The 17,237-nt window shown below is 42.4% G+C and overlaps 2 protein-coding genes across 10 annotated transcripts in view; one reads left to right on the forward strand and one right to left on the reverse strand.

The window, feature by feature from the left end:
- The window catches only part of LOC129853079 (dmX-like protein 1), a 65,435-nt gene extending 63,168 nt beyond the window's left edge, over nt 1-2,267 (forward strand). For all 9 annotated transcript variants that reach the window (XM_055918756.1, XM_055918755.1, XM_055918758.1 and 6 more), the window contains one exon: nt 230-2,267. In XM_055918756.1, the coding sequence (XP_055774731.1) occupies nt 230-454 (225 nt within the window). In that variant the 3' untranslated portion in view covers nt 455-2,267. The remainder of the gene's footprint in view (nt 1-229) is intronic.
- On the reverse strand, nt 2,043-15,742 carry hsd17b4 (hydroxysteroid (17-beta) dehydrogenase 4). Its single transcript, XM_055918765.1, has 24 exons — nt 15,550-15,742; nt 14,991-15,044; nt 14,758-14,865; nt 14,252-14,311; nt 12,777-12,798; nt 12,553-12,599; nt 12,066-12,150; nt 10,753-10,940; nt 9,475-9,566; nt 9,347-9,371; nt 9,142-9,270; nt 8,353-8,456; nt 7,831-8,067; nt 7,504-7,555; nt 7,337-7,408; nt 6,814-6,917; nt 6,621-6,686; nt 6,382-6,451; nt 6,074-6,180; nt 5,410-5,496; nt 5,178-5,264; nt 4,950-5,088; nt 4,596-4,723; nt 2,043-3,002 (listed from the first exon to the last, which is right to left on the reverse strand). Exons 1-24 carry the CDS (start codon nt 15,605-15,607, stop codon nt 2,913-2,915), a joined length of 2,211 nt encoding a protein of 736 aa, XP_055774740.1. The 5' UTR covers nt 15,608-15,742; the 3' UTR covers nt 2,043-2,912.
- Between the last annotated feature and the right edge of the window lie 1,495 nt (nt 15,743-17,237).

A 17,237-nucleotide genomic window follows, 5' to 3' on the forward strand; every position in this document is an offset into this window, starting at 1 on the left:
ACTGGGTTAGGATGGGTCAAAAACAACAGTTGTGGGTGGGTTTATGGGTGTATTTTGGGAGGTTCAAGGGGAGTAGGGTGGTGGGAGCAGCCTATTGGAAAATCAGGATTACAATAGATATTTGGTTCCCCCCTGCATAGCATGTTAAAGATTTAAATCCATAAATCGTATGCAAGTATAACAAAAAGGTTACTTTGGCTCCAACCCTGACTGTGGCATGTTGTTGCAGGTGTGGAGCCTGTCCACGCAGTACTTACTGCATCAGTTCCCCAACGAGCACGCTCGCCAGTCCCTGTTCCGGAATCTGGGCACGGGCGTGATGCAGATCGAGGTGGGCCCGGCCAACCACATCTTTTCGTGTGGGGCCGACGGTACCATGAAGATGAGGATTCTCCCTGACCGCTTCAGCGTCAACAATGGCAACCTGAAGAACGACGTCAAGTTCATAATTTAGCTAACTCAGCACAGCGTCAGCTTGTGGTTTACGTGACCAAGACTGCCTTTGTTTGCACAAGTTACTACAAGATGAGTGTGGAGGGACTGATTGTCTGTCTGCACAAGGAGAGGACACTCAAAAACGGACGCAAGCTTCCTCCTCTCACCAGTGATCACTTTTCTAAGGCAATCATCATATTGGAATCTTACATGTCAAGATGAGTCGTGTAGAGATGAGATTATCTGTGCAGTGTATGATTTGGGATGTCAGGTGTTTCTACAGTGCTCTGCATCTATTTTAAGACTGTAAAATACTGACATCCCTGCTTGCTTGAGTTGTTAAGGCCAGTTGATATAAAGCACATTATCGAATCATAAGGAATTGGCTTTGTTTGCTCATAAATAAGGTAAAATGATATGCAGTGCATAGTTTAGATCCCAGAGAGCAAGCCAAGCCTTAAGTAAGTAGAATATTCTGTTTAGTATTGTTGTGGTCTAGATTCAAACAGTGGTGATGTGTCCTTATAAATCTTTAACTCATACTGGTACTGCACCCATCTCTCCTAGGTATTTAGTTTTGGTTGGACCTTGTGTGCAATTGACCAATCAAGTGATCATCTTATTGAGGTACACACGTAGGTTTAATAAGGACATACTTATCAGGGGACACCAATATAATTGGTCTGTTCTTCCCCTTGATTATTTTAGACAGAATGCTGTAACTATCAAGAAACTTATAGTAATACCACGTAAGTGCCCTTTCCTTTAGCCAATAAGAGAGAGAGCATTAATTTGAATGGGTGTCTAGAGTATGAAATTGTTTTATTCCAACACAGCACTTTCCTCCTCCCATCCAAATCAACCACAGATGCATAGATGTCACTTAAATTGTGGATTTACCTTTGCTAACATGAAATTGACTTTACAAACTGGTTAACTAGCTTGTCAGTTAGGATGCATTTAGACAAGCAGCCCAATCACATCTGATATTTTCAGAGCTTATGATTGGCTTAAAGAAAATCTGAATTTGGCTGCCTTAGTGGGATACTTGTGTGGTTTGACAAATAGCTTTTTATTTTTACAAAATGCATTGCCTTCAGGAAATGACCTTATAAACTTATAGATTGAATCTAGGCCCATGTATATTGTGATATCGATTATTCCCAATAACTTCACCCCCTTGACATACTGTCACATAGCTGCTGTAGACAAATCTATATTTGGGGTATAAGCTGGAGAAAAGCTTTCTTAATAAAATAGTTATTGCATTCTGTAAATAGAACAAACTACACCTCACAACTTTACTGTGATGTTTTAGCAAGTTCTGTGAAATACCAGTAATATTTATGGATTGTGTTTTAAACAATACTGTCTGATCATGATGCAGAATTGGGTTTGTTTAATCACCTCCAGGGGCAGATGGTTAATATAAGAATCAAAGTTCATTGATTTATGGTTGGAGCGTTGGGCCAGTAACCGAAAGGTTGCTGGTTCGAATCCCTGAGGTGAAAAATCGGTGTGCTCTCGAGCAAGGCACTACATCCTAATTTCCTCCTGGGGTGCAGTACAACTATGGCTGTCCCTGTAAAACACATTTCACTGCATACTCATTGAATAAAATCTTTAATCAACAAGGCGTAGGAGATATACAAATTGCTTAGTGTAATATGCTATCGCAGACAAGGGATGAGTATTTAACTAGAACCATCATATACAATAGGGGTTCCATGTTTTTCTTCCTTTACACTGTGAATATGCTCAGAAAGCTAATTTTATGAATATGTCGATTAAGTCAGATTTACAAGTGTAATATAATAAAGCAACTTAATGTCTGTTTGGAACCTTGATTAAAGTTTATCACCGTCAGAAGCCACATGATGAAAGTGCATTAGATTTATTAGAAATTAGTGTAGCATGTTGCACTATGGCTACAGTTTTATTTCATTAGGGTCACTTGAGAAAAAAAACAATGCCTAATCTGGGAGCACAAATGCAATTTTCATGAGAAGATGTAGCAGACAAGTTCTGCTAGCCTTTTCTTCATTGCCCTGGAATACAGCAAGCATCACCAGTTGTTCATGTACAGTTTGCCCCACCTACTGCATAGCCCAGTAATTTATTTGCCCCATGCACCCATCATCTGACTTAACATTCAGAATTGCACATCAGCACTATCTTCTTAACCATCAAAGCTGTTGATGTTTAATAAACATTGCTATACATTTCATCAGCGTCAAAGTACAAATGATCTCAGTGTAAGGTGTCTATTAGTTGAAATAGCATTAACTCACTGGACAAATTATCATTAACTCGCATTTAGGTTGTTGCATTGAAATCTAGTGCAACAGAAGAGGTGCAATTTGAAAAACTCAGCGGATGGTGTTAAAACAATGACTTCTGCCATCTTTATGCACATCGGCAATTAATGCTGCTACCTCAGGTGAAACAAGTTAGATAACTGATTGAGTGGCTCAACCTCAAAGTTTGGCATAGTCTTTGAGGATCACCTCCAGCTTCTGGCTCAGCATGACGTTCCCTCGCACTTTCAGCTTGCCTGCAAAGAACGCCTGGAAGAACAAGTACAAGTCTCAGCTTATGAACATATATTTTTCTCAGTGACCTAAGGGCTTCCTGGAGCGACACTGAACAAAAAGATAAAATGCAACAATTTAAAAAGATTAACAGTTCATAAGGAAATCAGTCAATTGAAATAAGAGGGCCTAATCTATGGATTTCACATGAATGGGAATACAGATATGCATCAGTTGGTCAGATTTGTTGGTAGGGTCGGATCAGAAAACCAGTCAGTATCCAGTGTGATACCATTTGCCTCATGCAGCGCGACATCTCCTTTGCATAGTTGCTCAGGTTGTTGATTTGTGTGGCCTGAGGAATGTTGTCTCCTTCATTGGCATCTGTGAAGTTCATGGCTATTGGCGGGAACAGGAACACGCTGTCGTACACGTCGATCCAGAGCATTCCAAACATGCTCAACGGTGACATGTCTGGTGAGTATGCAGGCCATGGAAGAACTGGGACATTTTCAGCTTCCAGGAATTGCGATGCTGAACTGCAGTCAGGTCAAGACCCTGGTGAGGACGACGAGCACGCAGCTGAACTTCCCAGAGACGGTTTGTGCAGTAATTCTTCAGTTGTGCAAACCCACATTTTCCAGGTGGCGCGTCTCAGAACATCTCACAGGTGAAGAATCCAGATGTGTAAACCACGCCAACCCAGGACTTCCACATGGTCTGCGATTGTGACATACTGCCAAATTCTCTAAAAATGACATTGAGGCGGTTTATGGTAGAGAAATGAACATTCAATTCTCTTGCAACAGCTCTTTCCTGTAGGACTTTCCTGTAGTCAGCATGCTAATTGCACACTCCCTCAAGACATCTGTGGCGTTGTGTGAAACTGTACATTTGAGTGGCCTTTTATTTTCATGATCATGCTGTTTCCTCAGCTGGTTGATATGCCACACCTGTCAGGTGGATGGATTATCTTGGCAGAGGAGACATGCTCACTAACAGGGATGTCAACAAATTTGTGCACACAATTGAGAGAAAAGCTTTTTGCGCATATGAAAAAATGTCTGGGATATTTTATTTCAGCACATGAAACCAACATTTCACATGTTGCGTTTATATTTTTGTTCTGTAGAAAAATCAGGGCTGGGCAACTTTGATTGGGGCGGGAGCCACACAAAAAAATCTGAACTCATGATGGGCTGCAGTGGCTCACAGGTCTGCATACCCACACAGGCAGTAAAAGGCAATCCTAGCCTTTTGGGGGCCCTAAGTGAAATGTTGTTGAGAAACTGCACCTTGTGTATTCTACCTCTCAACATTAAGTCGAGTTCCCTCCACCCCCAAACATTTTATTTTACAGAAATTGATCGGCGGGCCTACAAAAAAGGAGGGCTGCCAGTTGTCCATCCCTAATCTAAAGTCACAAAACAATGAAAAGGTGAAATGTAGCTCATTCCTGCCAAGGAAACCCACTCTTACTGGGATGTACTTAGTTTAAAAAATAAATGTAAAAAGCTTTGAAGTGTGAATGTGCAAACATTGGCAGTGCTCTCTGCTGAGTCATCTTCCAGCTTTCTACAGTGTCTCACAGATGTTGCCAGGCATGTAGGCTTGGGGAGATGTTTGTACCTTCTGAGGGTTCAGTTTTCCCTGCACTATTTCCATGAAGTCATCATCAGATACAGTGATGGTCACGTCGGTTTTGCCACTGTATGGGCCCTTGTGCAAGGCACCAGCTCCAGTTTTCAAATCAATGGCTGGGGGAGAGCATAATGAAAATATGGTTTAGGCATTCACACTATGGGCCAGTTTCCCAGATTAAGTTTAGTAGTAGACTAAAGTGCACAATGGTAATTCTCCATCGAGAATAATTTTTAGTCCAGGACTTGGCTTAAAATCAGGGCCCGGGAAGCAGGCCGCATAGGTTCAACATGACTGCATTGATTGACAGGAGGGCTTGGAAAGCAACAAGGGTTCACTTACTCCACTGGGCTGCAGTGTTTCCCCCCTTGGTGATCTCCCAGCCAAACACTGCATTGACCTTCTTCACCATCTCAGCCCCTAGGTCCTTAATGCGACGGCCGATCTCAGCAAACACCAGCTCACTCTTGAGTCCCCCTGCCTAGAAGGGTTCAAAACAGGAAAAACTAGTCAGAGGTCATTTCCACCTTTGTGTTTTTGCGTCACACATGAATAGTCTGACTGATGTACCTCAGGAAGAATTTGTGGGGAGCCATCTGCAGCAGCATGCAAGTCCACATAGGCACCTGACAAAACCACAGCACCGCTCTCTTTGACCTGAGGAATAAGACATAACCCAAATCAATTTAACATAGATATTCTGTATCGCATGGAAAGAGGTTACTGGACCTCATTTGGGTAATTCTTTCAATCTTAATGGATCACTATTAACCTCTAGCACAACCATGATAAAACTGCTTACTTTGCACTGAATGTGAATTCGGTTTCCTTCTTTCCACATCTCAGTCTGTAGGGACTGGCCTGGTAGCACTGGCTTTACAAAGCGAACCTGAAGGAACGGTAGGGACCAGGGGAAAAAATGATTTTTTTTTTTTAAACAGCTGATTACATTTTCAATTCTAGACATTTAGCAGACACTCTTATTCAGAGTGACTTACAGTGAGAGCACCCATCTTAAGGTAGCTAGGTGAGACAACCACATCTCACAGTCATAAGTCAAACACTAAAGCAGCTATCAGTGATAGTCAAGAGACAAGTGTAAGAAAAGGTACGAGCAACGGTAGGGTGTTCTTATTTTTCTTACGTGCCAAGCTCCAAAAAGATATAGGGAACTGTTAACATAGAATGGGCTTGGAACCTCTAACCCTGGCAATTTGACCGGTAAACTCATAGGTACACTTGCAATGGCTGCCTAGTTTCCATGGTAATGTAGAAAGTTAACTGATGTTGCTCATGCAATTTAATATATTTTTTGTTATGTCAGTTGAGCTGACTCAACAAATCACAGCACAGATTGATGAGTACACTCGCAACGGCCGCCAGTCCCCCCATTATGCCATCATTGACTTGAATGGAAACGGCCGTTCTATTCAGTCTATGACGTTACTACCAAGATCGTGCTTCACCTTGATGGACTTGAATCTGGAGGCATCGTTGTTGGCATACTGCTTCAGCACATGCCTAGCTGCAAACCCAAAGGAGCACAGGCCATGCAGAATAGGGGATTTGAATCCTGAAAAATTGAAGAGGTCTTTATGAGTCAACACAATATCCTGCATAACACTGTGCAGTGTTATATTCATATAGAAGACTCAAAGCCTGGTGCCGGATCTGTTGGTGCAATCATGTCAACTCCTTAGCACTCTTCTTTTGGCATGACAAGGGAGTTGACACGATTGCCAAAACAGATCTGGTACCAGGTCAAAAGACTCACCTCCCATTGCTGCAAAGCTGGGGTCTATGTGGAGGGGGTTCCAGTCCCCACTCAGACGATACAAGGCAGCCTGAAAGTGTGGAATCAATGTCAAGTCGCTCCTTTCAGAAATATCCTGAGAGTCGGCCTCCCGTTGAGCCATTATGGCTACTTACTTGATGCGTCAACTTTTGAAAAAAATCCTAACAGTTTGGGCACTAGTAGTAAAAATCAGTGTATACATTAGATGAAAAACAAACCTGGTCCCTTGTTGTGGTGTCAGTCATCACAGCATCAGGAGTTCTGTTTGGATGCGCCACTGTGCTCTGAAAGAGTGAGATTAAGTTACGTTGAAAGAAAAATAGGTCGTGTCAACCATTTTGTTCTAGAAAAAAATGGTAGTACTTCTGAATAGTTTGAAAGCATTGGTGGTGTAAACAGACTCCTTGTTACCATTGCTTTATCAGATGTTCTCTTTCCTCCAAAGCCACCAGCCCCCACGATGAACAGAGAGTACTGGTTGTAACACACCAGCTCTTTACCACTGTACGTGTGGACTGTGGAGAAAGACAATGTTATTATCTTCCAAATGGTCCTCTGTAGCTCAGTTGGTACAGCGTGGTGCTGCAATGCCAGGACAGTGGACTTCAAATGTGTGCACATGATTAAGTCGCTTTGGATAAAAGTGCCTGCTAAATAGCTTCTTTATTTTTTTTCACCAATAATGAAACTTTTTTTTCTCTTTTTTTTTTAACATTCCACAGGAGAAAATAAAATATTCTTTCATGTTTCTCTGAAAGAAACTTTTGGACTGCATGTGTTCAATTTCCTTCCTTTAATATCAGGTCCATAACTAATTCTTAAAGTTCCTCTGCTATTTCTTTGCTCATCTCATGCAACCCTGTGGAACATCACATACATACCCTTCACACTACCACACTAATTCTCAGGGACAAGGAAGCGTAACAAAACTAACCATCCAGGAGAATGACTGCGCCAGATCCTTTGTCTAACACATCTGCGATTCTAGCCTGAGACGTCAGTGTTCCTGCAAATACAGACAAATTATTTTAAATAACAGGCTTTTGTAAGCAGAAAATGTTGTTCTCAGAGGTACTTAGAATCTGTAATGGGCACACATACCAGAGGTGGGTAATGGTTTGAAAAGCTCCAGATACTGCTCTCCGTGCAACAACTGAGAGAGAGGGACAATATCAGAATGAACAAAGGTGAGTAAATTGGTTATGGTTACAATAGCGGTTTCAGTTAGTCTTTGCTCCTAGCAAAATAAAATGTATTATTTACCCACTAAATGAAATCTGTGAGAACAGCAACAGTTGCTTTGCCACTTCTGTATGGGATGAGTTCTGAGTTTACCTCATCTATTTTCTATATAATGCATATAAACTGTAAATTCTACTGTACTTGGGGGAAATAAAGATGATTGGGATCGTTTCCTGGAACTTTTACCCTGGTGAAGTCAAAGTTAAGTCCAGGCACGGAACCTAGCCCTCCGTCCATCATGGCCGCCTGGGAGGGTATGACCCCGAAGGTGGGCAGACAGGTAAAGTCCTCGTGGCCCTCGTACAGGAACTTGAGGTGGTCGTCATCCTTGGTGGACATGCCCACCCCCAGGGCGTACAGGATGCACTGAGTTTGGGAGTAGCTGAAGGTCGACTCCGGAAGCTTCTGTCCCACCGCCTCCAGCTGAAGGGGAAGCACAGTGACAATCGGCACAGTACGAAGTGGACACAAGCCATGTCGTTACTAAGCATGCCTTTTGGTAGAACCAGGCCCCGTAGGTCAACTAGGGATACACTGACATCAGCCTGCAAGGGACTGTTTGACTTGGAGCCATGGCCCCTTGGTGTCAAAGACACTCCAAACAGACATCTTTGAAGACATCGCCCACAGAGCATCATTATGGGACCATCTGTCACCAACATGCATGTCACTTCATTCCAGCCTAGTACTGTTAACCTCTCCACTCACAGGACTGGTCCCAGATGCAGCAGTGGCCATAGCACTGGTGAGGTTGGGGGCAATTCCCTCAGTCTCCACTCTTGACAGCACCTCCACCAATGTGGCCAAGGACTCTTTAAAAAAAATATAAAAAAAATGGGAAAAGAGGAGATTCATTACAGTCACTCAATAAGGATGTTGTGGAACAAAGACGGCCACAAGTCCACTAATAAGGTACAAATGAGGAGCACTACAAAGTCATGGTAATGAGGCACTCCTCTGGAGGCTGCCACCCCCATGCTGCTGTTGCACATCCAAGGGCAAGCCGAGGGAGGAGAGAATAATGATGAACACTTGCCATGTTCTCTTCTGTGTCTGACCCAAAGACGCACCGCTCGATACTGTGCTCTTTATTAAAAGACGAGGGGGAAATAGCGGTGGAGGAATTGACATTGTGTCATAGCAGCACAAGCCAATGAGTTTGTTCACTGGATTGCTGGCTTGTCCCCCCCCCCTTCTCTTTGATCCCTGGTCAGCCACTCTGTTTAAACTGCAGACCTTGTCCCATGAAAGTGGTTGTTATTACAACAACAAAAGAGTTCCAGCATTTACTGCAAGTGGACTATTATTTGAATGTTTCACTGACACCTACCTAGTCAGTAATTTTCTGCATTTTATACTATTGTTAGAAAATATATATTTAAAGTTTAAATTCAATACATCTGTGTATAAGTCAATGACTAATATCTGTAGCGTATCTGACAGAGGCAAAATATGCCAGCATAGGTGTTCAATCTAAGGGCTGCTTGACTTGGTTACCATTTATGTTGGCAGGTTTGGTGGCATTGGTGAAGTCACAGATGTTGTCCCACTGGTCTCGTACAGTCTCAGGAAACATGCCCTGGTTCTTGTTCCTCACAATGCAGCCCTGTGAACGCTCCCAGCGCACTACACAAACACATTGATGGAAAATATTGTAGAACGGTGAAAATACTCCCAAATGAGAATAATAAGATCAACTCACATTTTCCAATCCAGCCAGCACCAACCTAAACAGGAGAATAACATTAACAGAATAATCAGTAAGGATTGGGAGTAAGCCCGATACAGTTTAAGGCATAGGTGAACATTTCATATAGTTCTCTAACAAACCTCGAACAGGCCTCCATTTTCCTGACACTGGTCATGAGACAGCCACAGAACTAGGGGAGCCACGTATTCTGCTTTCAAGGACTCCAACAGATCTACGACAAAAAAAACAAAATGTTAAGTTGCTAATAACATGAAAAGGTATGCACATTGTGGGGATATACCAGCCTTTTGCTGGTATATACACATATATATTTTTAAACTTCATAAACCATAGGACAGGGGTGTCGAACTCATTCCACAGAGGACCGAGTGTCCGCAGATTTCTGTTTTTTCCCTTTCTCAATGAAGACCTAAACAACCAGGTGAGGGGAGTTCCTTACTAATTAATGACCTTAATTCATCAATCAAGCACAAGGGAGGAGTGAAAACCCGAGACACTCGGCCCTCCGTGGAATGAGTTTGACTCCCATGTCCTACAGTTTGAGATACTTTTTTTAATACCAGCAAACAGGACAGTATCACACGACTTTCATATGGGATATTAAAAGGGCATCACGTGGCAGACACCAGAGAAGAAAAATCACAGATGTCAGCCAAGCAGAGGCCACCAAAGCAATCTACGACACCTCATTAAACGCCCAAACCCATAAATAAACGTTATTTGTCAGAACGCATGATTAATCTCAGTGTTTACTTAGTTTGAGTGTGCACTAGTTTGACAATAGCAGGTAACTTTAGTAACAAATTTACATGTCAATATTACATGATGCAACAGTGCTTGACTTAGGCAGATCACTGGCGCAGAGTACCGGCACCTCAAATGTTTTCTACTGATCGAGTTCCTGTAATTAAACTGGGTGGTTTGAGCCCGGAATGCTGATTGACTGAAAGCCATGGTATATCAGGCCGTATACCACAGGTATGCCAAAAATATTTATTTTTACTGCTCTAATTACATTGGTACCCAGTTTGTAATAGCAATAAGGCACCTCTGGGATTTCTGGTATATTGCCAATATAACACGGCTATGGGCTGTATCCAGGCACACCATGTTCAGTTGCGCATAAGAACAGCCCTTAGCCGTGGTATTTCGGCCATATACCACAACTCCTCAGGCCTTATAATATTAGCTCAAAACTATGTAGAGCTCCTGCATCTAAATGTAAACAATACTGGCACCCACAATGAGTACAGGCACCCATCAGGACATGTCAAGCACTGGTAACTCATCGCAATATTACACAACAGATCAACTCAAATCATTGAGTCTTAATAAGATGACCCAGTAATGTGGGCTGCTCAGCCTGTTTAGAGCAGTTTCTCAGCGGCTCCTCTGACCTGGGGGCATAACAGTCTCTGTGAGGCGTGAGCCTGCGGTCGGGGCGATGGTGTTGCAGTGGATGTTGTACTTTTGGCCCTCGATGGCTAGGGTGTTGGCCAATCCCAGCAGACCCAGCTTCGCCGCGCTGTAGTTCGCCTGCCCAAAATTGCCGTAGATGCCAGCAGCCGATGAAGTCATGATGATCCTGGGCACAGACAGAGCACCGTGGCACGTTGATTCAACACTGTGCACTGAATTAGACTCAAGGCTGTTTCAGGCACGTGGCAATAACAATAGTTAAGAAACCCATCCGCTTCACTACCTGTCAAAAGCTAACAACCACCTAAAAACTATTCTAGAACATTTGAAGACCGTTTTCTTACGTATTCTTGGTGCCGATGCTGCAAATCAAGGGGTATCATCAGGATGATTTCTCTACATTAATTTAAGACAGGGTCCACCTGTGCGCAAACCTGAAACAGGTCTATAGTCTGCAGCGGCCATTACCTAACTGTTTGGAGTGTGCTCAGTATGAGAGCTGGATTGATTGGATGTACAAAAGGAATTCTGAATCCCTAGGCACTGCTTATGAGCTGAAATTATTGAATGGGTCAGGGGGTTCTCAAACTTTTTGGGCCCTGGGACCCCTTTTGTGATGGCAAAGTCATCAGGGACCCCCCCTCATAATCAGAACAACTTGAGTGAGATAAAAATAACATGCAGGGAGTTTTACTAGGACTCTGGCAGTGCATGTCCGGACAAACCAAGTCTCGAGCAGGAACATTTTAAAGGCCCATCTCTTGGCATGGGTTGCAAATTTTGCCATTTTCAAGCAAATCTCCTGCAATTCTACACAATTTATCATTGGGAATTTTGTTGTATGAAGTTGTGGGAAAAAAAAATAATAATTATATATACAATTGGTGGAGTACTGTGGATACCAATATCCCTGTGAGCCTCCCAGGCCCATGTAGGCCAGGGTTAAGAACAGAAATAGGAGATTAAATAAAAATGTTAATATATATATATTTTTTTTTAAACAATAATAGTGTGTGTGTGGGGGGGGGGGGGGCGCAATCTAGCCGCAACCCCCTGAAGTACCTACACAGACCCAACTTTAAGAACCCCTTGAATAGATAACAGCAAAGCGGTGGTGAGAATTCCATCCAGGCTATCAGAAGACAATTACCATGTTGCTTATTCCTATCCAATCCACACTGATCTACAGGACTGCAGAGCCTGCTCTAGGGTATGATATGGGATTCAGCAGAGGTCAGCTCTACTTCCTTTTACATAGGCAACATGGTGCTGGTCTGACCCTTGTCATCACCTCCCAAACTTCTGGTTCTTCATGTGGTTCCAGGCAGCTCTAGTGACCATGAAGGACCCTCTCAGGTGGACTCTATGGATGAGGTCTGAAATACAAGCAAATGTATTTATAAAGCCCTTTTTACATCAGCCGTTGTCACAAAGTGCTGTACAGAAACCCAGCCTAAAACCCCAAACAGCAAGCAATGCAAATGTAGAAGCACGGTGGCTAGGAAAAACTCCCTAGAAAGGCCAGAACCAGGAAGAAATCTAGAGAGGAACCAGGCTCGAATGTTGCATTACAATAACTATGTAGAGGTTATCCTGTTCTTGCAAATTACTACTCAGACTGTATTTGTCATTAATTTCTCTAAGCTAAAGTCCTTGGAATTAAAGCTCTTCTCCAGCCTGATAGACATTTACTATTCATTCCATATGACTGTTTAATATGCAATATTCTCCTTCCGTGATGGACAGAATGAACGTGTACTCAGAAATAAACTCCTTACCCCAATCCAAATCACTCGTTCTGCCAAAGGAACGATCCCGAAGTATCCTTGAAATCAATAAAACAGGGTGTTGTTCACTTTGACCTCTATTCTATTATATACATTGAGTAAAATGGAATAGTTTTCCATGTCACATATCCATCTGAAACACTACAGTTTAGTTTATTTAGCAAAAAGTGGTCATCAAATCTGATTAAAAGGATTTAGATAAATCACATTCTTACCCAGCATTATTAACAACAATATCTGAAAAAGATAAGCAACAGGTCTGTTAAAAACAAAATTCTTATCACCAAATCATGTACTGTAAGATGCCAAAACAAACCATTTGCACATTAACATGTACTTGTGTGCTCAATCAAGCCTGAACATACAATGCATTCAGAAAGTATTCAGACCCCTTGACTTTTGTTACAGCCTTATTCAGACCTCCCCCCAAAATGACAAAGCAAAAATGTTTGCAAATTTATATAACATAACTGAAATACCTTATTTACATAAGTATTCAGACCCTTTGCTATGAGGCTTGAAATTGAGCTCAGGTGCATCCTGTTACCAGTCATCATCCTTGATGTTTCTACAACTTGATTGGAGTCCACCTGTGGTAAATTATTTTGATTGGACATGATTTGGTAAGGCACACATCTCTCTATATATAAAGGTCACACAGTTGTCAGTGCATGTCTAAGCAAAAACCAAGCCATGAGATCAAAGAATTGTCCGTAGAGCTCAGAGACAGGATTGGAGGCACAGATCTGAGGAAGGGTACCAAAAAAATGACTGCAGCATTGAAGGTCCCCAAGATATCCGTTCTCCAGCAATGTTAAATGGAAGAAGTTTGGAACAACCAAGACACTTCATAGAGCTAGCAGCCTGGCCAAACTGAGCAATCAGAGAAGAGCCTTGGTCACCTCCCTGACCAAGAACCCGATGGTCACTGACAGAGCTCTCGAGTTTCTCTGTGCAGATGGGAGAACCTTCCAGATGGACAACCATCTCTGCAGCACTCCACCAATCAGGCCTATATGGTAGAGTGGCCAGAGCCACATGACAGACCGCTTGAAGTTAGCCAAAAAGCGCCTAAATACTCTCAGAAAATGAGAAACAAGATTCGCTGGTCTACTAACAAAAATGTAACTCTTTGGCCTGAATGCCAAGCATCACATCTGGAGGAGACTTGGCACCCTCCCTAGGGTGAAGCATGGTGGTGGCAGCATCATGCTGTGGGGATGTTTTTCCAGTGGCAGGGACTGGGAGACTGGTCAAGCTCGAGGGAAAATCTGCTCCAGAGTGCTCCGAACCTCAGGCTGGGGCAAAGGTTCACCTCCCAACAGGACAAACCTAAGCACACGGTCAAGACAACACGGGAGTGGCTTCTGGACAAGTCTCTGAATGTCCTTGAGTGGCCCAGCCAGAGCCCGGACTTCAACATCTCTGGAGAGACCTGAAAATAGCTGTGCAGCGACGCTCCCCATACAACCTGACAGAACTTGAGGGGATCTGCAAAGAACAGCACACCTGTATTTGGGGAGTTTTTCCCCATACTTGTAGTGTCATACCCAAGAAGACACAAAGCTGTAACATAAAATGTTTTTAAAAAGTCCAAGAGTCTGAATATTTTCCAAATGCATTGTATAATCATGCTATGTACATAGTGTTATTGGTTTTAAACAAGAAAAACAGTTGTCTAAATACATACCTATTCGCCCAAAAGCATCCAGGGCAGTCTGGATCAATTTCTCTCCATCTTCTACAGAATCTGTGGGGTAAATATGAGCAGGTAAACAAACATGAGAATAAACCCCCAAAATGCCTAACCAAGGTGTGATGGTGGCAAAGAAACTCTGGGAAGAAAGAAACCAGTCTCTTCTGGGTGGCCAGGAAAAAAATGGAAACGTCAAAACAGTAGACAAATGTGCATGGCTTCTTTTCACAGCTGATATAATGCTCCTAAACAGTTATGGATGTCAACAGTCAGTTTCATTGAGGGCTCAAAAAAAAACATAAGGAAGAAAAATTGGGCAATGGAAGGATGGAATGAGACTGTATCAAGGCTGTGATTTTGCCCTGTAACCTGCCCACATAGCCTTGAACCTAACTTCAGATTCCAGGGCTCTAGACAGGATTTGGAAGGTTGGCACGCAAGACTCTTGAACCCTGTGCAAAAGTTCAAATGGAGTTAGATAACTTGGTCCATCTACCCACCATAGTTAGCCACTGCTTTGCCTCCCTTGGCTTTTATCTCTTCCACGACTTTATCAGCAGCATCAGAGCTCTTCCCTCCCCCTTTAATATCTCCTCCAAGGTCATTAACTATGTGCAGAGAAAAGATAAACAATTAAACCAAGAACTAAGCATTGAACAGCATATTTTCTGTATAGTTGCCAGCTTATTTAATGTAACGTTACATCTTAAAAATATACATTCACAATACTTACCAACTACTGAGGCACCCCTCTCACCAAAAGCCAAAGCATATTCTCTCCCAAGTCCTATGGAAATAAGTTTAAGTTAATACTTGGTCAAATGAAAAAGTTAAATAAGACTTACGGTTGCAGCAAAGTGTCCAGCACAGTCCATGTTGTCGTAATGCGTGGATGGGCTACTGGGTACTTTTTTGCAAGAATGCTCTCACATAAGCTATCTGGAATGAACTAAATGTACTTTGTCCTGTGTGGCCGAGCGATATCAGATTCAAGTATAAAGTGTTGCAACAATGACAGCAGTGGGTAACTTGCTCAAGTAACTTAGCAAGTTGGCTACTTTCTGACATAGCGCCTAGCCACCAAGCACTGCTGCTGGTTAGGATAGCTAGCTAGTTAGCCACTGTTGCTACCAGACAAATAAGAATACCCCTGGCCATAATCCCTACAATGGATTCACAACCATGTCAACCACCACTAAAACACAACACCACCTTGCACAACGTAGCTAGTTAACAAAATGAGCATATCCCAATGAAGCTAGCTATGTTAGCATAAGATAGCAGTCATTTACCTCCACCGGCCCCAGTGACAATAACAACTTTCCCGTCGAAAACCAAAGGCACAGACATGATGAAGTAGTTCTGGATTTTAACTTTGTGTCCAGATTCAAAACTGTGCTGGTAGTATGCAAAGACAGCAGGGCAACGACTAGAGTGTTAACAGCTATCAGGGTGAACTTTGTCTTACTTCCGCAGGGGGGGCGCTGGGTAATCAAAGGTAACAACAACCAATCACAGAGATCCAAGTACAAACCATTATAAATCCTATATTATTTAACCTGTTAATTACTTAAATGCCCTCTGCTGAAAAGTGCTTACGTCTTGAGCTGAACCTTTTTGCTATAATGATCCAGTGCTTATTTGATGCATAAATGAATTCAAATTAGAGGCATAAGATGCAAAAGAAAAAAAAGAAAAGCTTGTCAAACAAATGTCACAACTCTCCAAACCATTGTGGATGGCAAGGCATTGTCATTGAGTTCTCCAAGCAAACAAAATATATCTTAAAAGGTTGTAGCCTAATGAATACTAGGCTCAACATAAGTGATGATGACCCTGCTCTGACTCTGGCCAATAAGAGATACAGGTGAGTTAATAGGCTGTAGTCTAGGCTATAGTTCGAAAATTACATTGAGGAGCACTTTTTAAAGGGCTCCTCAATCATGGGATCTTAGATCAATTCTTGACATACAAGTAAGGCTGCAGCACTACCAGCCAAATCACTTTGTTTGAGTGAGGAAGGATTATGACAATTTAGTGGGCGTTTGAGTGACTCAACTTGGACTGATACATACTTGCAATTGTAAGCCTTCAGCATTTTGCATTATTATGAGAAAATCAATGAAAAGAAGTGGGAGCATTTAAATGTCCTTTCATTTTTTTCTCAAATTAAAAACCACAGCTTCACAAAGCCAATATCTCTAGTCTGTTCACATAGCCTACCGTGTCATAGGGCCTATATGAAGTTATTCAAATGAAATCATTGATCACACCTGTCTCTGATCATATATGGCAAAAATAGCCTGGACATGTTTTGAGTCAAGGTTTGAGGATACGGACCAAACCACAGAAGCACCCAACCCCTTTTTCCAAAATTGAACTAGATGTCCAAGTGGGGCCTAAGTATTATACATGATTGCTTACCCTGGGCAAGCAAATCCATGCCTTGTGAAGTGTGCAAGACACACACAGGTCAATGATGATGGATGTGATTGCTTAACTTGGACGTGAGATCTTCAACAGTAAATGACCCTACCCATCAAAATAGCCTACAGTATTGCCGATTTAGTATGGTTGGAAATATTCTTTCATTACAGCTTAAAGTTTGTCTATAGGCATAATCACCCAAAAAGCAGAAGTCAAAAGCTTTTCTCATATAAACACGCAAGCAATATAAGATGAGTTGTCCAAACAGAAAAAACAAGCCCATTGGAAAATATTCCAGGAACTTGATGAATGTTATGTAATCGTGAGTTGGAAAGCTTTCTATGTTGTTCCAAAGTTAGAAAGTCTAAAGAGGCCGTAATATTTACCCTCCAACAAAAGCCTAGAAATGTGCAAAACTTTCCCAAACTGCTTCAATGCAGCCATGCTTTAACCCAGGAACCTGTCATCCAGAACCGCAGCCGTTCGACTAATGTGATCTAAAGGCTATTTCATCCAGTACACCTGATCATCCAGTACACCTGAACTGTAGTTG

Source organism: Salvelinus fontinalis, chromosome 4 (assembly GCF_029448725.1).
Source record: "Salvelinus fontinalis isolate EN_2023a chromosome 4, ASM2944872v1, whole genome shotgun sequence".
Lineage (NCBI taxonomy): Eukaryota > Metazoa > Chordata > Actinopteri > Salmoniformes > Salmonidae > Salvelinus > Salvelinus fontinalis.